This window comes from Bacillus rossius, chromosome 1 (genome assembly GCF_032445375.1).
Source record: "Bacillus rossius redtenbacheri isolate Brsri chromosome 1, Brsri_v3, whole genome shotgun sequence".
Taxonomy (NCBI): Eukaryota; Metazoa; Arthropoda; class Insecta; order Phasmatodea; family Bacillidae; genus Bacillus; species Bacillus rossius.
The window spans coordinates 197,173,488-197,192,360 of record NC_086330.1 but is presented as its reverse complement, the minus strand read 5'-3'; the positions used below and the strand labels follow the sequence as shown (position 1 = coordinate 197,192,360).

The window sequence follows — 18,873 nt, the reverse complement described above, 5'->3', positions numbered from 1 at the left end:
TTTGTTGTGGTGCTTTAAAATGGATGGATGAACCTCAAGGCATGTGCTGCAGTGGTGGTCAAGTCCAGCTTCCTACAATTGAGCCCTACCCTGAACCTTTTAAAAGTCTCCTTATCCATCAAGACTCGCCTTCAGAACATTTCCTTTCTACGATTCGAAAGTATAATGGATGTTACAGATGATGTCATTTGGAGCAAAAGAGGTGAAGGAGGGAAATTTTATGCCAACATTTAAAATTAAGGGGCAAGTCTACCACAGAATAGGTAGCCTTATGGCTGAACCTCATCAACAGCCTTCGTTTTTTCAGTTGTACTTTCTTGGGGATGATAAACGTGAGATTTAAATCTGTTGTGGAATTTCTCCTGGTGTTAAACCAGAATTAGTTAGCCAAATACAGAAGTCTCATCATAAACATAATAAATATATTTTGGATTTCAAGGCCGCTATCGATTCAGTTCCTAGACCAAAAAGAGTTCAAGGTTGTAATTAATGCCGATAGAAAACTGCAATGTCAACACAGAGGTCGTTTCAATGTTCCTCAAACTAATGAAGTAGCAGTTGTTATTGTCGGCCAGGCTTTCGAAAAAAGAGATATAATTCTTTACAGCATACACAATAAATTAATACAGATTAGTGAAACATATCATGCATACGATGCTCTCCAGTACCCTCTGATGTTTTTCCGAGGAGAAGATGGTTATTAGATTACATAAACATACCTAAACGTGACACAAAGACTAGGGCTCCTCTCAAGAAGACGGTCTCTGCTTATGAGTTCTACAGTTATAGGTTACCTAATGGAGCGTGTTAGTGAAATATGCCATTTAGTACTCTTTCGTAATCTCTTTCATCAATTTTTAGTTGACATTTATGCTAAGATAGAAACAGAAAGGCTCAATTGGATTCGTAATAATCAAAAAAAACTTAGGAGTGAGGAATATATCCACCTAAGAGATGCTATGGCAAAAAGAGATGGACAGTTTACAGAACTTGGTAGAATGGTTGTATTGCCGTCTTCGTTCACTGGTGGACCCCGCTACATGCATGAACGAACTCAAGACGCTATGACGTATGTACGTCATTTCGGACATCCAGATTTATTCATTACATTCACTTGCAATCCCAAATGGTCAGAAATTTAAGATCTTTTGAGACAAGGACAAAAATCTTATGATCGACACAATATCATTGCAAGGTTATTTTGTTTGAAAGTTAAGTACATGATGACTCTGCTGACAAAAGGATGTATCTTTGGCAATGTAAGGTGTAACATGTATACTGTTGAATGGCAGAAGCGTGGACTTCCACATGTTCATATTCTTCTCTGGTTGGAAGAAAAAATAAGACCTGACTCTATCGACGAAGTTATAAGGGCTGATTTACCTGACCCCGATCAGGATCAAACACTTCATGAAATTATTAAATCAACGATGATTCATGGCCCGTGTGGATTCGTCAACTTCAATTCACCTTGCATGGTGGCTGGTGTTTGCACTAAACGATACCCAAGGCCTTTCTTAAAAGAAACTCAAACAGGTGAAGATGAATATCCTAAGTATCGAAGGCGGTCTCCGGAAGATGGTGGAATAACAATAAAAGTAAATGGAATTGATTTTGATAATTGATGGGTGGTACCATTTAATCCTGTTTTGTCACGTACTTTCAAAGCTCATATCAATTTTGAGTATTGTAGTTCAGTTAAATCTATGAAATACATCTGCAAGTACATAAATAAGGGTTCTGATCAGGCAGCATTTACCATTGAAAATTTAAATGAGGTTTATAGGTTTGAAGCAGGACGATACATAAGCAGTTCTGAAGCAGTCTGGCGTATTTTTGGTTTGCACATTGACGAGAGATGTCCTCTTGTTGATCATCTTGCTGTTCATCTAGAAAATGGTCAAAGAGTTTGTTTCACAGAAGATAAAATTGTTAATAAAATCGAGAATCCAAAGAAAACAATGCTTATGGTATTTTTAAATCTCTGTAAAGTAGATGGTTTGCGCGAACTCTTTTACATAGTGAAGTTCCAGGTTATTACCTTTGGAGTACTCAATGAATTTATTAGGTGGAAAAAAGGAAAGGTCGTGACAGGTTTTTCAGAAATTAAAAAAGATAATGTGTTGGGTAGAGTGTATACTGTCCATCCTGGTAATGCTGAATGCTACTATTTACGCCTTCTCCTACATGAGATTTGTGGTCCTACTTCAAACAGTGAATTAAAAACTGTAGAAGGAGTAGAGCATCTGACTTCTCAAGCAACTTGCAGAGCACTTGGATTACTGGAAGACGATATTTACTGGGATTGTACTTTAGAGGAAGCTTCCATTTTTTATTCTCCTTACATAATTAGAGAGTTATTCGCGATTATGTTGGTTTTTTGTCAAGTTGGAGATCCGATAAAATTATGGATAAAGTACCGGGAAAGTTTGGCAGAAGATATCAAAAGACAAATGGAGAGAGAGAGAGAAGTTAAACTGGTCGTTGATATTGTTTACAACCAATGTCTTATCCTTCTTGAAAATATTGTTGTATCAATGGCAGGTAAGTCATTGTTAGAATTTGGGCTTCTAAAGCCATTAAGAGAGCAAAGCAACATTATTAACAACCGTCAGAACATGAGTGAATTGGCTTATGATGTTTCTCAGTTGATTGAAGCAGTTTCTGTAGGGGTTTTGAAATTTAATGATGATCAGAAACAAGTTTATGATGAAGTCTTGAACAGTGTTGATTCTAATTCAGGGAAGTTATATTTTCTTGATGGTACTAGTGAAATTGGGAAAACTTTCTTGATCAATCTTCTGCTTGCTAAAATTAGGAGTAGAAAAAATATTGCTGTTGCTGTTGCTTCAGCGATTGCGGCTACGTTTATTGATGGAGGCAAGACGGTGCACTTAGCTTTCAAACTACCTCTCAACTTGAATCATTCCGATAGTCCCATTTTTAATATCTCAAAGCAAAGTTACATGGCGCATGTACTCAGAGAAACAAAAATTATAGTGTGGGATGTGTGTACTAGCACCCACAAAAAAGGTGTTGAAGCTCTTAATCAGACACTTCAAGACATTAGAGAGAATAATCGACTTATGGGTGGGTTGACTATTATTTTAGCTGGTGACTTTAGATAAACTTTGCCTGTTGTACCACGAGGGACACGTGCAGATTAAATTAAAGCCTGCCTAAAATCTTTAATTTTATGGCCTCATATAAAAGTCCTATCGTTGAAAGTTAATGTAAGGGTATGTCTTCAAATTGACTTCAGAGCGAAAGTGTTTTCAGAATTATTTATTTATTTATTTTATTTATTTATTTATTTGTAATTTGTCACTTGCCCACCAACGGTCGTAGACTTTAGTGGTGGGCACTACATGCAGTAACAGGAACACAGTTATCACTACCAGTGTATGGACTCCCACCTCCGTCGGTACCATAGGAGGAAAACATCTACAGATGGCCAGCAAACGAGAGCAAGAGTACCACACACTAGCAGTGATAATAACAAAACAGACAAAACACTAACAAAGGTTAAAGAACCATTACACATAACACATTAAACATAAAGGTAAAACCATATTATTAAATGTTAAGAGAGATTGAAGGAAAAATAATATAGCTATGACAGACATAAATCAGAATATATATAGTAGTTAAACACTGTTGGAATTCAAATATATATTATTGTAATTTGTTATAAGTCTATAAATAATAACATTATTAGTAATAAGAGTACTCAGAGTAGAGCGTAAGCGGGAATTGAATTGAGAAATTCTTAAGGCAGTATTTTCAAGAAGATAAGGGCATCTGAATTTATGAATGTAACAATTATGAACAAAAAGAGCATCAAGATAGGCCTTTACGGTCTACCAGAGGTGTCCAATTGGGGCGTGGGAGGTTCCTTGTAATAATTAAATCTATAACTTTATTTTGAATACTTTCGATTTTTTCAGTATCTGTTAAGTTGATACCATTCCAGATAACAGAACCATATTCTAATTTTGATCTTATAAGTGCCATGTAAAGAGAGATAAGTGAGTCTGAGTTGGTTGCATAAGAAGTAATAAATTTTATAAGCGCTAGAGTTCTTCGTGCATAGGAATATATGTAATCTACATGTTTATGGAAATATAGTTTTGAATCAAGAATGATACCGAGATCCTTTGTGTAGTGGGCTTGAGAGATGATAGAATTCGCTAATATGTATGAATATTTAATCGGATGGTATTTCCTAGTGAACAATATAACCTTGGTTTTATCTTTGTTGAGTTGGACCAAGTTTCTTAGACACCAATTATTAACTTTAATAATATCTTCTTGTAATAATTCAAAATCCTCTAAGGAATAAATAATTTTATAAATTTTCAGGTCATCAGCAAAAAGAATTCCAGTAGAGTAGCAAAGTACTTGTGTAATGTCATTAATAAATATATTAAAGAGAAGAGGTGAAAGAGTACCTCCCTGGGGAACACCAGAACATGCATTATACTGAGAAGATCTATGATTGTTGATCGATACAAAAAAACTTCTGTTGGATAGATAGCTTGAGAACCAATTGATATAGTTTCCACAGAGACCAAAATGGGATAATTTAATAAGAAGTAAGGAATGGTTTACAGTATCAAAGGCTTTAGCCAAGTCGAAGTAACAGGCATCGGCCTGACCCCTATTAGTAACTATATTATATACAGGATTAAGAAAGGTAAGAAGATTAGTGGTAGTAGACATACCAGACCTGAAACCATGTTGACTATTGGTGAGAGTTTTACTAAGTTGAAAATTTAAAAATTTAGCTATAATTTTTTCAAAAATTTTGGAGAACCCATTAAGTAATGATATTGGCCTGTAGTTTGAGACGTCTAATTTTAAACCATTTTTATGAATAGGAATCATTTTTGCTATTTTCCAATTATTGGGAAATATATTCGTTTTCAGACTGGTGTTAAAAATGTGATAAAGTAGAGGTACTAAAAGATGGGCACAGCCTTTAAGAATAAAATTGGAAATGCCATCAGGACCTGTGGATATAGTTGATTTTAAGTCCTTAATTGCCCAAAGTATTAGACTTTCAGAAATTTTAGGCACAGCTATAGTCTCAACAGACATGACCGATGTAGTTATTGGGGGAGAAGTATTTGGGGTTACATATACACTAGAGAAATACTGAGCAAACACATTCGTTATCACATTCGGATCATTTGATATATCACCATTTACTTTAAGAGAAAGTTGTTCATAATAACCATCTTTCATTAATTTAACATATCTCCAGAAACTTTTAGGGTTTTTCTTGATATTGTTGTTTGTCGATTGAGTCCAGTGGATTTTGTCGCGTTTAATTAGAGATTTCACAGATTTTCTAAAATGAGAGAACTTTGCATAGTAGTGTTACGATTTTCCACGGGGGTTCGTAAAGGATAGCCCAATTAATAGATTTTATTTCACACCCAGTTTTATTTATTACCACTACTTGTCACTTACAATTAATCTTCTAAGATGACAAATAATTAACTACACTTAAAGAAATGTCTATTCCCCAGTCACTCGTTTCACACACCTCGCTGGGCCGCACTTCCGGCGCAACTCTCGCCGCAGCACCCCTCGTGGGTCTCCGCCGCAGGACTCCGTCGCCGTACTCCGCCGCCGTCGTCACACCCTTCGCCGAGATGCCCACACGACGACTCGCTCGCCACTTCACTCGGGACTCCACCGCGCCCGCGACTCTATCGCCCGGGAACTCCGCTGCGGGAAAACTCCCGACTCCACTCACTCACTTCCTGCCCTGGAACCTTCGTCCAAGGACTTCGCCACTCTGCCGCACCCGCGGCACTATCGCCCGGAAACTCCGCCGCGGGAGAACTCCCCACTCCGACTGACTCACTCCGACTCTCTCGAAGGTCGGCCCAACCTCCTTATATAGCCCTTGGGTTCCCGTCCAGAACAATCGGGCATGTCTCCGAGATATCGCGCGACCTTCGCCGTCGAAATGTCCAGAAACGCGTCGTAAGTCCTGTCGAAGGACGCGGCGGCTGCTTAAAGAACGCCGATAAACGCAACAAGCATCGGGTTCCCACAAAACGCGCCGATAAACATGTCTGAGTCCTTTTATTCTGCAGTGCGGCCTCTTTTAAGTAACTCGATCTGAGGCAGGTGCGCGCTGCGACGGTCAGGATGTCGCGCAATAATATGACACGAGATACCAGGGAGACGATGCAGGTGGAAGGGGGCGCAGACAGGCCGAACGAGCGCGGCGATGCCAAGCACTGCAGCCAAGCACATTCGTAACATTGCCCCCTCCTTAAACCTGTTCGTCCCGAACAGGTAATGCATCTCCTCCTGGAGGTCCCCATGCTACTCGAAGTTTAGGCCTCCTGCCTTTCCTCCATCGCGGGCTGTACAGTCTCACCAGATAACCCTCTCTCGCAGTAGATGTTGCTTCTCTCGTCACCCAGTGACACTTCTGCATTGCTGATGCCCAATGTTGTTCAGTCAGCCGCCCGAGCCAGGCTGACTGTTGTCTTGGACGGGCCCGATACTCATGAGAGTCTTGCTCATTGCCTTCCAATGGTTTCCTTATTTCTTCCCTTTTTCTCTCTATTTTTTCTCTCCTAACTACTCGTTCACACAGCATATCTTCCCAGCTCTTCTTCGTCTCTTCTTGGTTCCTCATACCCTCTTCGTTCTTCTGAATATCTTCTGGACTGCACTCAGTTACTCCTTGCACCATCTTCTTCACTCCTTGCACCATCTTCATCACTCTTTGTGTTTTCATTGTCTCTTTTCGGTCTTCCTACCCCTGTTCTTGGTCTTTCTTCATCTCTTCTTGGTCTTCCTGCATCTCTTCTTGGTATTTCTTTGTTTCTTTGCGCTTCTCTATCTCTTCTTGACTCATGTTCATCTCTCCTCGGCTCTTCTTCAGTTCTTCTTGGCATTTTACCCTCTCTCTTTGGTTTACCTTTATTTCGTCTTGTTCAATATTCCACACTTTGTAACCCATCTTCATTACTTCTGTGCTTTCCTTCAGCTCTTCTTTCATATTCATGTCCTGGTTGTTTTCCTCGCTGTTCTCTTCACTGTTCTCTTCTTGGCTGGTCTCCTCTTGGCTAGTCTCCTCTTGGCTAGTCTCATCTTGGCTGGTCTTCTCTTCGCCGGTCTTCTCTTCGCCGGTCTTCTCTTCGCTGTTCTTCTCTTCGCTGTTATTCTCTTCACTGTTCTTCTCTTCTCTGTTCTTCTCTTCTAGGCATATCTTCACTTCGGTCTTCATTTCATTATTTACTTCTTCCTGGCCATTCTTCATTTCATCCTGACCCTTTATTTCTTCCTGTCCCTTCTTCATTTCCTCTGGGTTATTATTGGACTCACTCTTCTTTTATTCACGGTGGTTCTTACTCTCCTTCCTTCCACTCTTCATTTCTTCCGTAAAGTTCTCGATTTTGGTTACCATTTCTTCCATATAGTTCTTTATACTGGCTATCATTTCTTTGTTATAGTTCTTCCAAATTGCTTTTATTTCTTCCAAGGCAACCCTTATCTCTTTGTATTGCTCGACAGTAAACCCTTCAGTAGCCATCTCTCTCTAAAGCATTTACTAATTAAACAACCTAAATAATTATTTTTTTAATACTGTTCTTAATTTTAAATGGTCTAGCTGAACATTCTAATTAAACTAACGATAACTCTATTACATTCAAAACTAACACTGACTACAGTATACTCAAACTAACTCTAGAAAATTTAAAATTCACTAAAGTTCTAAATACTAACTATATTCTCGTAAACTAAATTATATCCTTAACTTTTATTCTAATGTAACTGAATCCTAGATCTATTAATTAGGGCTATCCCACTTCTGACACCAAAATGTTACAATTTTCCACGGGGGTTCGTAAAGGATAGCCCAATTAATAGATTTTATTTCACACCCAGTTTTATTTATTACCACTACTTGTCACTTACAATTAATCTTCTAAGATGGCAAATAATTAACTACACTTAAAGAAATGTCTATTCCCCAGTCACTCGTTTCACACACCTCGCTGGGCCGCACTTCCGGCGCAACTCTTGCCGCAGCACCCCTGTGGGTCTCCGCCGCAGGACTCCGTCGCCGTACTCCGCCGCCGCCGTCACACCCTTCGCCGAGATCCCACACGACGACTCGCTCGCCACTTCACTCGGGACTCCACCGCGCCCGCGACTCTATCGCCCGGGAACTCCGCCGCGGGAAAACTCCCGACTCCACTCACTCACTTCCTGCCCTGGAACCTTCGTCCAAGGACTTCGCCACTCTGCCGCACCTGCGGCACTATCGCCCGGAAACTCCGCCGCGGGAGAACTCCCCACTCCGACTGACTCACTCCGACTCTCTCGAAGGTCGGCCCAACTTCCTTATATAGCCCTTGGGTTCCCGTCCAGAACAATCGGGCATGTCTCCGAGATATTGCGCGACCTTCACCGTCGAAATGTCCAGAAACGCGTCGTAAGTCCTGTCGAAGGACGCGGCGGCTGCTTAAAGAACGCCGATAAACGCAACAAGCATCGGGTTCCCACAAAACGCGCCGATAAACATGTCTGAGTCCTTTTGTTCCGCAGTGCGGCCTCTTTTAAGTAACTCGATCTGAGGCAAGTGCGCGCTGCGACGGTCAGGATGTCGCGCGATAATATGACACGAGATACCAGGGAGAGGATTCAGGTGGAAGGGGGCGCAGACAGGCCGAACGAGCGCGGCGATGCCAAGCACTGCAGCCAAGCGCGATCGTAACAGTAGAATAGATTATTGTTTCTTTTGTACAACTTGTGGAAATGTTTTTTAGATTTAAGAGCACGTATTAATTTGTTGGAAAACCAAAGAGGATATTTAGATTTTTTTTTAATAGAAAGAGGTATATAAGTATCAATTTTTTCAGAAATACAAGTTGTTAGTTGATCCACGAGATCATTAACATCAGTAGAACTATAAAAGTATGACCAGTCACAGTCATTAATAGAGTTGTAAAGACCAAGATAATTCCCTTTTTTGTAATTTATGAACACAGAAGAGGGATTAATATTATTATGACATGTTTCTAACATGATGTTAATATTTAAAGTGGGATGGAATATATCTTCTTTGATAAGGATATCAGCAGAATGTGATACCAAACAATGAGGAAGATTAGAAAGACACAGATCTAAGAGATTTATAGCTGGTTGGGTACAATTAAATTGTGATAAACCAAGACTGGATGTGAAATTCAGTAGGTAACTGGCTTTAGATTTGACATGTGAGTGTATAATGTTATCAGGATTAGAATTAGACCAGTCAATGCCAGGCACATTAAAATCACCAAGAATCAATATATCATCACAACAAACTAACAGTTTATCTTCCAAGGCTTCAAAATAATTCCGGTAAATATTAGGTGTGATATCTGGAGGTAAGTAGATAGTACCAAGTATTAATGATTTCGTAGGCGTTAGTTTTATTTTTAACCAGACAGCTTCGATGCCGGGGAAAACGTAATCATACAAAGGATGCACTGATAAGAATTTATGCTTATTGATGGCAGATAAGACACCTCCGCCTCTATTCTTCATTGTCAGTTGTGAGTTTCTATCGTCTCTAAAAACTAAATAACGGCCTGTAAAATAGTGAGAGTTTATATTATTTTTGTTAAACCATGTTTCTGTTAAACAAATAATATCAAAATGTGAACTAATTAGGTTTTCCTGAAATTCAATAGATTTGGTTCGTAAACCTCTCACATTTTGATACGCAACTGAATATTCTTCAAGAAACTGTTTCACAGGTGGAGATTAAGATGCTCCTCCAGGCACCAAGATTGAAGTAGATGTGGATGCGGAAATAGAAGTAGAGGTGGATGTGGAAGTGGATGCACTAGGCCTGATGATGGGTTCTTCAGATGCAGAGTTGTTGTTTAGAATTTGATCATGATGTAGTTTGCCGTAGAAGGGGCTTAACAAGCAGCCGTTTGGCCAAAATACAATGTTATTTATTCTAGAAAAGTCCTCTTCCAGCACGGAAATGTGGAAAGATGCATAGGAGTTGAATTTAGTTTTGAGTTTTGTTACTTTAACTTGGGATAAGTTCAGTTCATTAGATATGTAATCAATGATGTCTTGTTCTTGCACGGTCGGATCAAACCTAGTTATAAAAAGTGCCTTCGTTTTTTTATAAATAGGTTTGGGAATCATTTTTAATGAGGATATATTTCTAATGCCCACTTTCATGGGTGTTTTTTTCATGACCAGTTCACGCTTCATTTCAGGATGGCTTGTTGACTTGGCTTTACGTGTGTGCTGTACCAGCGTAAAACCATCAGTGTCGTCACATTTGTTATTTTCCTTTGTGCTGTCGCGCTGAGTGGAATGTAGGTCAGAGGACAGGCTGCTATTACCGGCGCGGTTCTGTGGAATCGCGCGGACAGCTGGCTTGGCGATGGAAGGCTTCTTGAGGGCCTGATCGTATGAAGATTCAGGATGAATGTCGGAGAATAGTTTTCCTTTAATATAAATTAGTTCCTGCCTGATTTCTGCTGTTTCCGCTCTGGAATCCATAAGCAGGGTTTTCAGTATACAGTTCTCATTTTTTAACTCTTCGATTTTTACACATACCGTATTCATTATTTTGAGCAGATCTTCCATGTTCACCGTGTTCCTGTTGATACTTTCAGAAGTGAGGGTGTCATTCGATGGTAGTTCCAGAGTGAACACAGGTTTTACCGGTGTTTTTTTAGGAGGTGACCGAAACATGGTCGCACAGACGTCACTGTCTAGTACTGATGTAGATACATCGTTACTTGATAGATCAAAACCCACGAATTCCGATTGGTCTAGTATTGAGGAATTAATGATTAATGATCCTGAGCACTAAATAAAAAAGTTTAACACGGAGTTAATCGCTTCAAAACATCGAAACCGAGGAGCGCGCCCGAAACACGTCCGCTCAGTCTGAACGCTCGTCCGCAACTCCAACGCTCGTCCGCAACTGAACGCTCGTCCGCAACTCTGAACGCTCGTCCGCAACTGAACGCTCGTCCGCAATTGACATAGGTAATGGATATCTCCCAGAAGAGGAAGGAAAGATAAACATTCCAAGTAACCTTTGTGAAACTGTGGGACATTTGATTACTTTGATTGACAGAATATACCGGAATTTTCAACATGACTAATTAGATAGTTTATCATGGTTAAAAGAAAGAGCTATTCTGACTCCAACAAATGAATCATCTGATAGGATTAATACGTTTTTGATAGATCAACAAACAACTGAACATATAGTATGAATCTGTGGATACAGTCATAGAAGTAGAAGACACTGTTCATTATCCTGTTGAGTTTCTGCATACACTTAACCCGCCAGGCATACCACCTCATATTCTTTATCTAAAAATTGGTACACCGTTAATGTTGTTGCATAACTTGAATCCTCCCAAATTATGTAATGTGGCACCAGACTACAGGTAAAATCTCTGCGGAAAAATTTAATTGAAGCGACCATTTTTACAGGAAAGTATGAGGGCGAAAATGTATTCATTCCAAGAATACCTTTCATTCCATCAGATTATCATTTTGAATTTAAGCGTTTGCAGTTTTCAGTTAGAGTTTGCTTCGCGATGACTATTAATAAAGCTCAAGTGCAGAGTTTAAAATTAGCTGGTGTAGGTTTGCAAAGTGACAGTTTTTCCCATGGTCAATTTTATGTAGCATGTTCAAGAGTGAGTTCATCTGAAGATCTGATCATTCTTCAACCAGAGAAGCAAACGAAGAATGTTGTACACAAATAAGTTTTAAACATGTAATTACATTATTTTATAGATTTTCTATATTTTTAAAAATTATTATAAGTAATTATATGATAATAAAATGTTTTTAAATGTAATAATTGAAATTAATTAATTAATGTGATAAAAAATAAAACTTTCGTTGATATTTATAAAAATTCACATACATTAAAAATAAATATAATCAAAATGTAATTTACTGAAAAATATAACTCTATGGATTTAAAAAATAAAATAAAAATTTTTTATATAAAAAGTTTTCATAATATATTTTTATTTTCATGTTAGTAATTTTTACATGGTTTAGGCCTACTGGGGACCCGCCATGTAAAATAATGGGAACGGATCTCACTACACAGTACCTCATGGGTGATGCGGAAATCTGTGTAATGACAGATTTACTGACTTACTGACCCATTGATTGAAATGATTATTAATAATAAATTACTTTTCTCATATATTTAGTACTCACTAACACCTGTAATTACAAACACTCACTTTTCTTTAATTCAAAATTTATATTCATTATCTTTTTGAAATTATAATCATTTTGTTTATATTTTTCGTCTAGGTTACATAATAAAATTTTATTGCATGCCCATCGAAGTGGGCGGGTATCAGCTAGTACATATATATAATCCGTTAAAATAAACTAGCACCTACACTTTTACCGCCTTATATAAAACGCAGTATAGGCAAAGATTAAATAATAGTTACTACGTAACAGGTACATCACTTCTATACAAAAGCTACAATATCTACGCTATAATACTCTACAAAAGCGCAGTACATCGGGCTGCAAGGAGAAACGTATTCGACAAATGTGCGTAATCATTAAATGTTTTAAGACAACATGTGTAATCTCGCCGTGCGGTTTCGTTCATTAAAAAGTGAAAAATGTCTTATCGCAGTGCCACAGAATACACTAGAAAGGAACTTATATAAACAATATTTACTTCTGTTTTCTATTTCGAATTCTTGTATAATAATCTAAGTATGTAACGTTCAGCCATTAACCACACACACTCTGTACAACACAGATATACACTCGCGCGTGTTTGAACAGCTTGACAATTCATTAGACAATGTTTGCCTAGTGAAACGAGTGTAGGACAAAATTTAACCCCGCACCCCACTCCCCCGCAATAGATGGCTTGAAATGGGGAGGAGCCAAGCAGTTCAAGTAACGGCCAGATGAAGCGCCACTGTCAACTGTGGGACACAGAATGTAAATAATCAGTCGCTAGTAATGGAATCCGAATAAGCCACTTTAAAAGAGCTGTAATACACAAAATCATTATGAATTTGAATTCATTCGAATTTGGTGACATGACACCGTGACGGGTACCTCAAGCCGTCCATTTTCCCGTGAGACTCGACCGATCGTCGCCATCATTCATCTCACATGTCGGTTGATTTCGTTTGCACCCCCCTCCCCTCCACCTTGATGACATCTGGTGCGGTCACACCGCTCGTACCGCCCTAGGACCGGCCCTGAGCCTAATTGCATTACGGCTTTGTTGGGAAAGATTAGATCTTTTTCGCGGCGTTGTTAATAATAATACTTGCACAATAATATTAATTAATAACACTCGCACAAAACAAACAAATCGACCGTTTAACTTTATATGCTTTTTTCAAAACAAATCATAGACATTATGAAACAAAACAAAATTTACACTTTCGCGACTTACAGCTCATATACTGACAGGCAGCGGCACTGGAAGGTTCCAAGAGTTTCTCATACATTCTGTGTTGTCGATTTTTTTATTATTTTTTGTCTGTTGTGTTGTAGTGTTAATGTGATTGGGTGATTCATTTTAATTAGTTTTAATGATAAAAGTAAACAATAAATCACAAAATGGGTAAGCACAATTTTCTCAAACATGGCGACGACAAACAGTTTAGAGCTTTAGTTTTTCTTACTCTCTCTACTTTATTCGGAAGAATAGCTTCGCAACTATTGCTTGGCGGACATAGAGAAATAAGACTCACAGTTTGTACGTCTGTAACTTTGTATGTCTATGGCCAACCTGCGTGACATGAGCTGTCAATTGCTGAATATGGGGGAGTTCCAAACCATATTTATTTAAAAAAAAATAAAAATTTCTGTGAATTTTATCAGTATGTTAATAGTTATTCTGCTGTTCGGGGCAGAGACGAATCTAGCAAATTAGAGATCATTAAAATTGGTTCAGCCGTGTTTAGTTATAAATGGTGTAACTAACCCGACTTTGTTTTAAATATATTGATGTATATATTAGTAATTAATAAAACTTAATTGGGCCATGCATTATGAACCCAGTTTTCCCCATTTAGTTGTAACAATATAGATACAGTAAGTCCTCGGTTTACGTCGGGGTTACGTTCCTGAAAACCGCGACGTAAATAGAAACGACGCAAAATGAGCCATGTTTCATGCCACCGGCCGGCCACGGCCCAAGGTCGGCCGGAAGCGCTGGCATACAGACGTGACAACGGGCAATTTTATCAGCAAATTACAACCGACAGCGTGGGAAACAAGTCCAACTAGTACTTCTTAGCTTTATAGAATGGTTATTTAACCAGCTGCTTTATTACCTTTATTGATTGAAATATAAAAACAGATATATAGTCATTTGGAAGACATCTTATGAAGAAAAAATCATAAATTGCAGTGAGCTGATACTGTAGGCCTACTACAAACGCATTTAATCACGATAAAGTTAACCACGGCACGTTTAAAACTCCGGCCAACTCAATGATATCATAGCGACTGAAGTTCCAAGGAGTTGGATGAAAAGGGGTAGGAGAAAATGCTGTGTCGTTGCGGGAAGTAGATAACACTTCTACGTGCGAGATACGTGGGTGGCCGAGCGGGCGGGCTGGTAGTATTGCATCACCGCGCGGAGAGCAGCGGAGAGCAGGAAGCGTCCCTCATGATGTATGATAAGATAAGGCGGTGAACGTGTAGCTTACGCTACATAGCATAAATTAACTACCGAAGGAAACAAAGAATTATAAATGAATTATGTACGGTGTTTTGGTTAAAATAAAAATTTACGGTCATTGTAAACGACGTTATTGTGAATCGGCGACAACTTAAATTGAAACATGAGTACTCAAACATTAGCGACGTTAATCCGAAACGACATAAATCGGTACGACGTAAATAGAGGACTTACTGTAATTTAAATGTACTGACTAGTTTTTATCATATATTTATTTTAATGAAAGCATTTTCAGAGCACATATGTAAGCTTCCTGTTACTAATTATAATTAAAAACTTATCACAGATTGTGTAGCTTCTGTTGCATACAACATATCACAAGTGTCCCAAACATTGTTGATTAATCAAGACTATAATGATTTATTATTTTGGCTGAAGGAAGTGGCTAAAACATGACTTTGATATTTAAGTTCCATTTTTTTTTTACTACCCTTTTGGTATCAGGTCCACTTTTCTTATCAGTTTAATTGGACAACCATTCATATGCAACAGTGGCTGGTGGAACCCAAAGAATTTGTTGCTATCTGGGATGGTAATAAAATACATCTTTATTCTTCGTATGTGACAAAAGTATTAGTGGTTTAGATCAATACTCAGTACGTTACTGTATTCCTAAGTGTCTACGAATATATAGGTATCAAAGTCTGGAAAGTCCGGCCTCTATTATTTCTGTCTGTTTCTTACCTCACAGTCCTTGAAGAAGCTCAGTCATGCCAACTTGGTGAAGTTGAAGGAAGTAATTCGTGAGAATGACACCCTTTATTTTGTATTTGAGTACATGAAGGAGAACCTGTACCAGCTGATAAAAGACAGGTGAGTCAAGAATGAACTTTCCATCATTGTGATTGGTGCCCACAGATTATGTATTTGTACCTAATACCCTCTTATCATGGTATTCGACTGTTATTTCAGATTGAACTCGAGTATCATTTAGTTTTGTTTCCTGAATGCTGGGGCATTAATTATCTGCGTCTCGTGCGAACCTTTGTTATTGTTGGTGCTTACATAACCCTAAATGCTATTATGTAGTTGAAATGCCAAATTGTGCAGTGTTCGGATGTCACAATCATTTCAAAAAGACTCGAGATTCTGGCATAAAATATTTTTCTTTCCCAAAAAATGAAGATCTTTGCAATAAGTGGGTGAATGTATGCAAAAGGAAGGACAAATTCTGTGTTAGCAGAGGTAAGTTTAAACAAACGTGATTTTAAGTAGAAATATCACTTGTTTTATAATACGAGTATTTATTTATTTATTTATTTATTTATTTTTATATAATTAACTGTAGGTTAATATTTGGTCAGGGAATATATTTTGTGGTAAATAGTCAGTTATTATCTTAAATAATAAAGTATTTCACGGTAAAAAGGTTATTTATTTTATTAAATTAATTTATTAAAAATGAAACTTAAACGTACATATTCTCATTAATAAAAACTCAAATCAATTGTTTTTAAAATGTTTGTGTGTTCAGGCATCAGCGAAAATTACAGAATTTATTTCAATTTAACTTTTTTTCTTGTTTGTTATAGAACTAACCTAAACACTAGGTTGTGTATTATTAATAAAGGGGGAAAAATGTTTCATTAATGCATGCAAACAAATTGAATGAAAGTAGGAATGTGAACCCCATATACATCAAAAAGAAACATGTGCATTTTTCCTATTGTTCAAAATGTTCTCTTTAATGGAGTGGGGAGGACATAAGATATTACATTTAAATATATTTAAGTATACACGCAAAACCGTGAGATAAGAATTATAAAATATACAAAAAAGAAACAGGCTTACATAGAACTACTTTTGAAATTCGTGGCCTAATATGTTTGTTTTAAATGAATTCGTATAGGCTTTGGACAAATTTAATTTTTATTTCATTACAATATGTATTTAACTTAATAATGTTAATGCAAAATACAGCTCAAAATGTGGTGCGTGAAAGTGAATTACTTTTCTAGTTACATGTGATGATACTGATTTTAATAATGTATTAGTTACTTAAAGGTATTTTAAGATTTCAGCATTACAATCTGCTTGTGTTGTGTTAATAGTCTAAGATCCCGATATAAAACAACCTTCACCGAGATGTTTATTCCATGAAACGTATTTTATATTTAATTTAATATGTCAATAAATATATTGCATATGGGTTGCCTAACAAATTTTAGTCCAGGGTATTTTTAATTAATACATAATTAAAAAAATTTTTTTTTGAAACATTCCACCGGTGTGATTATTAGATAAACTCTATACCAATCGAAAGTATGAAGCCCATAGAATATGCAAACGTTAGGTTGCCTATTTTTTTCCGGTCACAACTATCGGATAGCCAGGTATAAACAGGTAAATCTATACTAGCATTTTGCAACGGTCTGCTTATTGAATTGAACTTAAATAAAATTGAAGATTATTTAATTATGAACACGGTGGTATAGGGTTGCCTGCGAAAAATCAGTCCCTAATTCCGGTTGTCGAATTTTAAAAAGTAAAATATCGCTGCGAGTGAATGTGTGCGACTGAGAGGTCCCAACCAACCATCCCATGCGATAGAAGAGGACACAGCATAGCAGCTGTTTAAGGTCAGCCCATTTAAAGAAAGAGAGTGCGCATGCTATTTGTGCTTGAAAATGAAAAGGATAGCGATAGACGCGTATATGTTGTGCATCATTTTGGAGTAGTTTATTATTAAAATAGAGAAATAGTCATTTAATTTTTTATTTTTCAATCAATTAATTATTTATGTGTGTTATTTTTTATGTGACACTAAAGTATATACACATCTTTAGTGAAGAAGAAGGTTATAGAAATACATATATATTACTAATCTTGCAAATTTTATCTTTATTATTAGAAGACAAAATAAAAAACAACAATTAAAAAAATACTTCTATTTATTGTAAAAAATTAAAAATAGAATTTTTTTTTTAAATTATTCAGGTTCTGAGTCATCGGACATATAACTGTGATCTCCAACTTCTGAATCTTCTTCGTCATCACTCTCCGTTTCAGTTCTTTCGACGATGTCTTCTATCTTTAAAGGTGTATGATCCCCAATGAATCCTACGGGTTTTAAATATTCATCTAAGAACCAACCGCAGTTCTCAGGCTGAAGCTTCACACATATTGGATCCGTTGCATTAAGCCACATGGAATTTACGAAAATAGTTCGTAAAATTTTCTGAATTAATGATATCAAGCATGGTGGTATGGAGTTGGAGTTGAAGCCTTTTATTTTTTTTAAATGTGCTCGCCGTCTTCTTTTGCAGAGTAATTTTTCATAAAAATGTGATGTCTTGCATCATTCACACTGGTGCAGTTCCTGATACCATACATACTAGCCGTAAATTCTTGAACGGCCTTCATTTTTTCATCAATGAAAATATCAGCAGCATCTGTTAATGATGCAAAAACTGTTTGATATTTTTCATTTTTCGAAAATAGCTGAAAAGGTTTTATTTTCCCTTTATTGTAAAATGCAGCCGTGTAATCGCAACCAGTGCATGCATGGAAGGCTGGAAGACTTTGGCATAATTTAATTCCTAACTTCAACGCTAAATCGGTGCAATTAATGCAATAAACAGTTTGATTATTACTCTTTTTAGTAGCTGAACTGGCAAGCTAAATTTCTGATTCGATAAGTTTGTGCATATTTCCTAACAATATAATCAAAACGTCAGTATCAGAGGCTTTAATTAAAACTCTTGAGCCTGGTTCAGCTTTAGAAGCATGGAAAATAATCCTTGTATCTGCTTCTTCGTGATGACATTCATAATTAGTTTCTTCAGTTTTTTTTACGGAATTTTCCTGAACTTGATAAGAGTAGCAGTGATGGTCGACGGTTAAAAAGATTTTTTTGTTTTGGTTTATTGTTACCAAATTGTCGTTTTGCCAATAATCAGCCAGAAACAGCACCAGAGCCTCTTTAAAGCGATAATTTTTAAGGCTTTGCAAAAAAATTTTTGGTCTAGTTTGTTGAGGTCCCGAAATTTTGTACGGAATATCGAATTCTTTTCTGCTTTCACGTTCGGAATCTTTGATTGACGGTGATAAGTAGCGATCAAAAATTAAATGTATTTCTGTTGCGTTTGTTGAACATATTTTTATGAGTA

General features: G+C 37.3%; 1 protein-coding gene across 20 annotated transcripts in view; it reads left to right on the top strand.

Annotated features, from left to right (window-relative positions):
• LOC134527213 (serine/threonine-protein kinase dyf-5) overlaps nucleotides 1-18,873 on the top strand; it is a 407,519-nt gene that overhangs the window by 96,266 nt on the left and 292,380 nt on the right. For all 20 annotated transcript variants that reach the window (XM_063359689.1, XM_063359690.1, XM_063359694.1 and 17 more), the window contains one exon: nucleotides 15,456-15,577. In XM_063359689.1, the coding sequence (XP_063215759.1) occupies nucleotides 15,456-15,577 (122 nt within the window). The remainder of the gene's footprint in view (nucleotides 1-15,455; nucleotides 15,578-18,873) is intronic.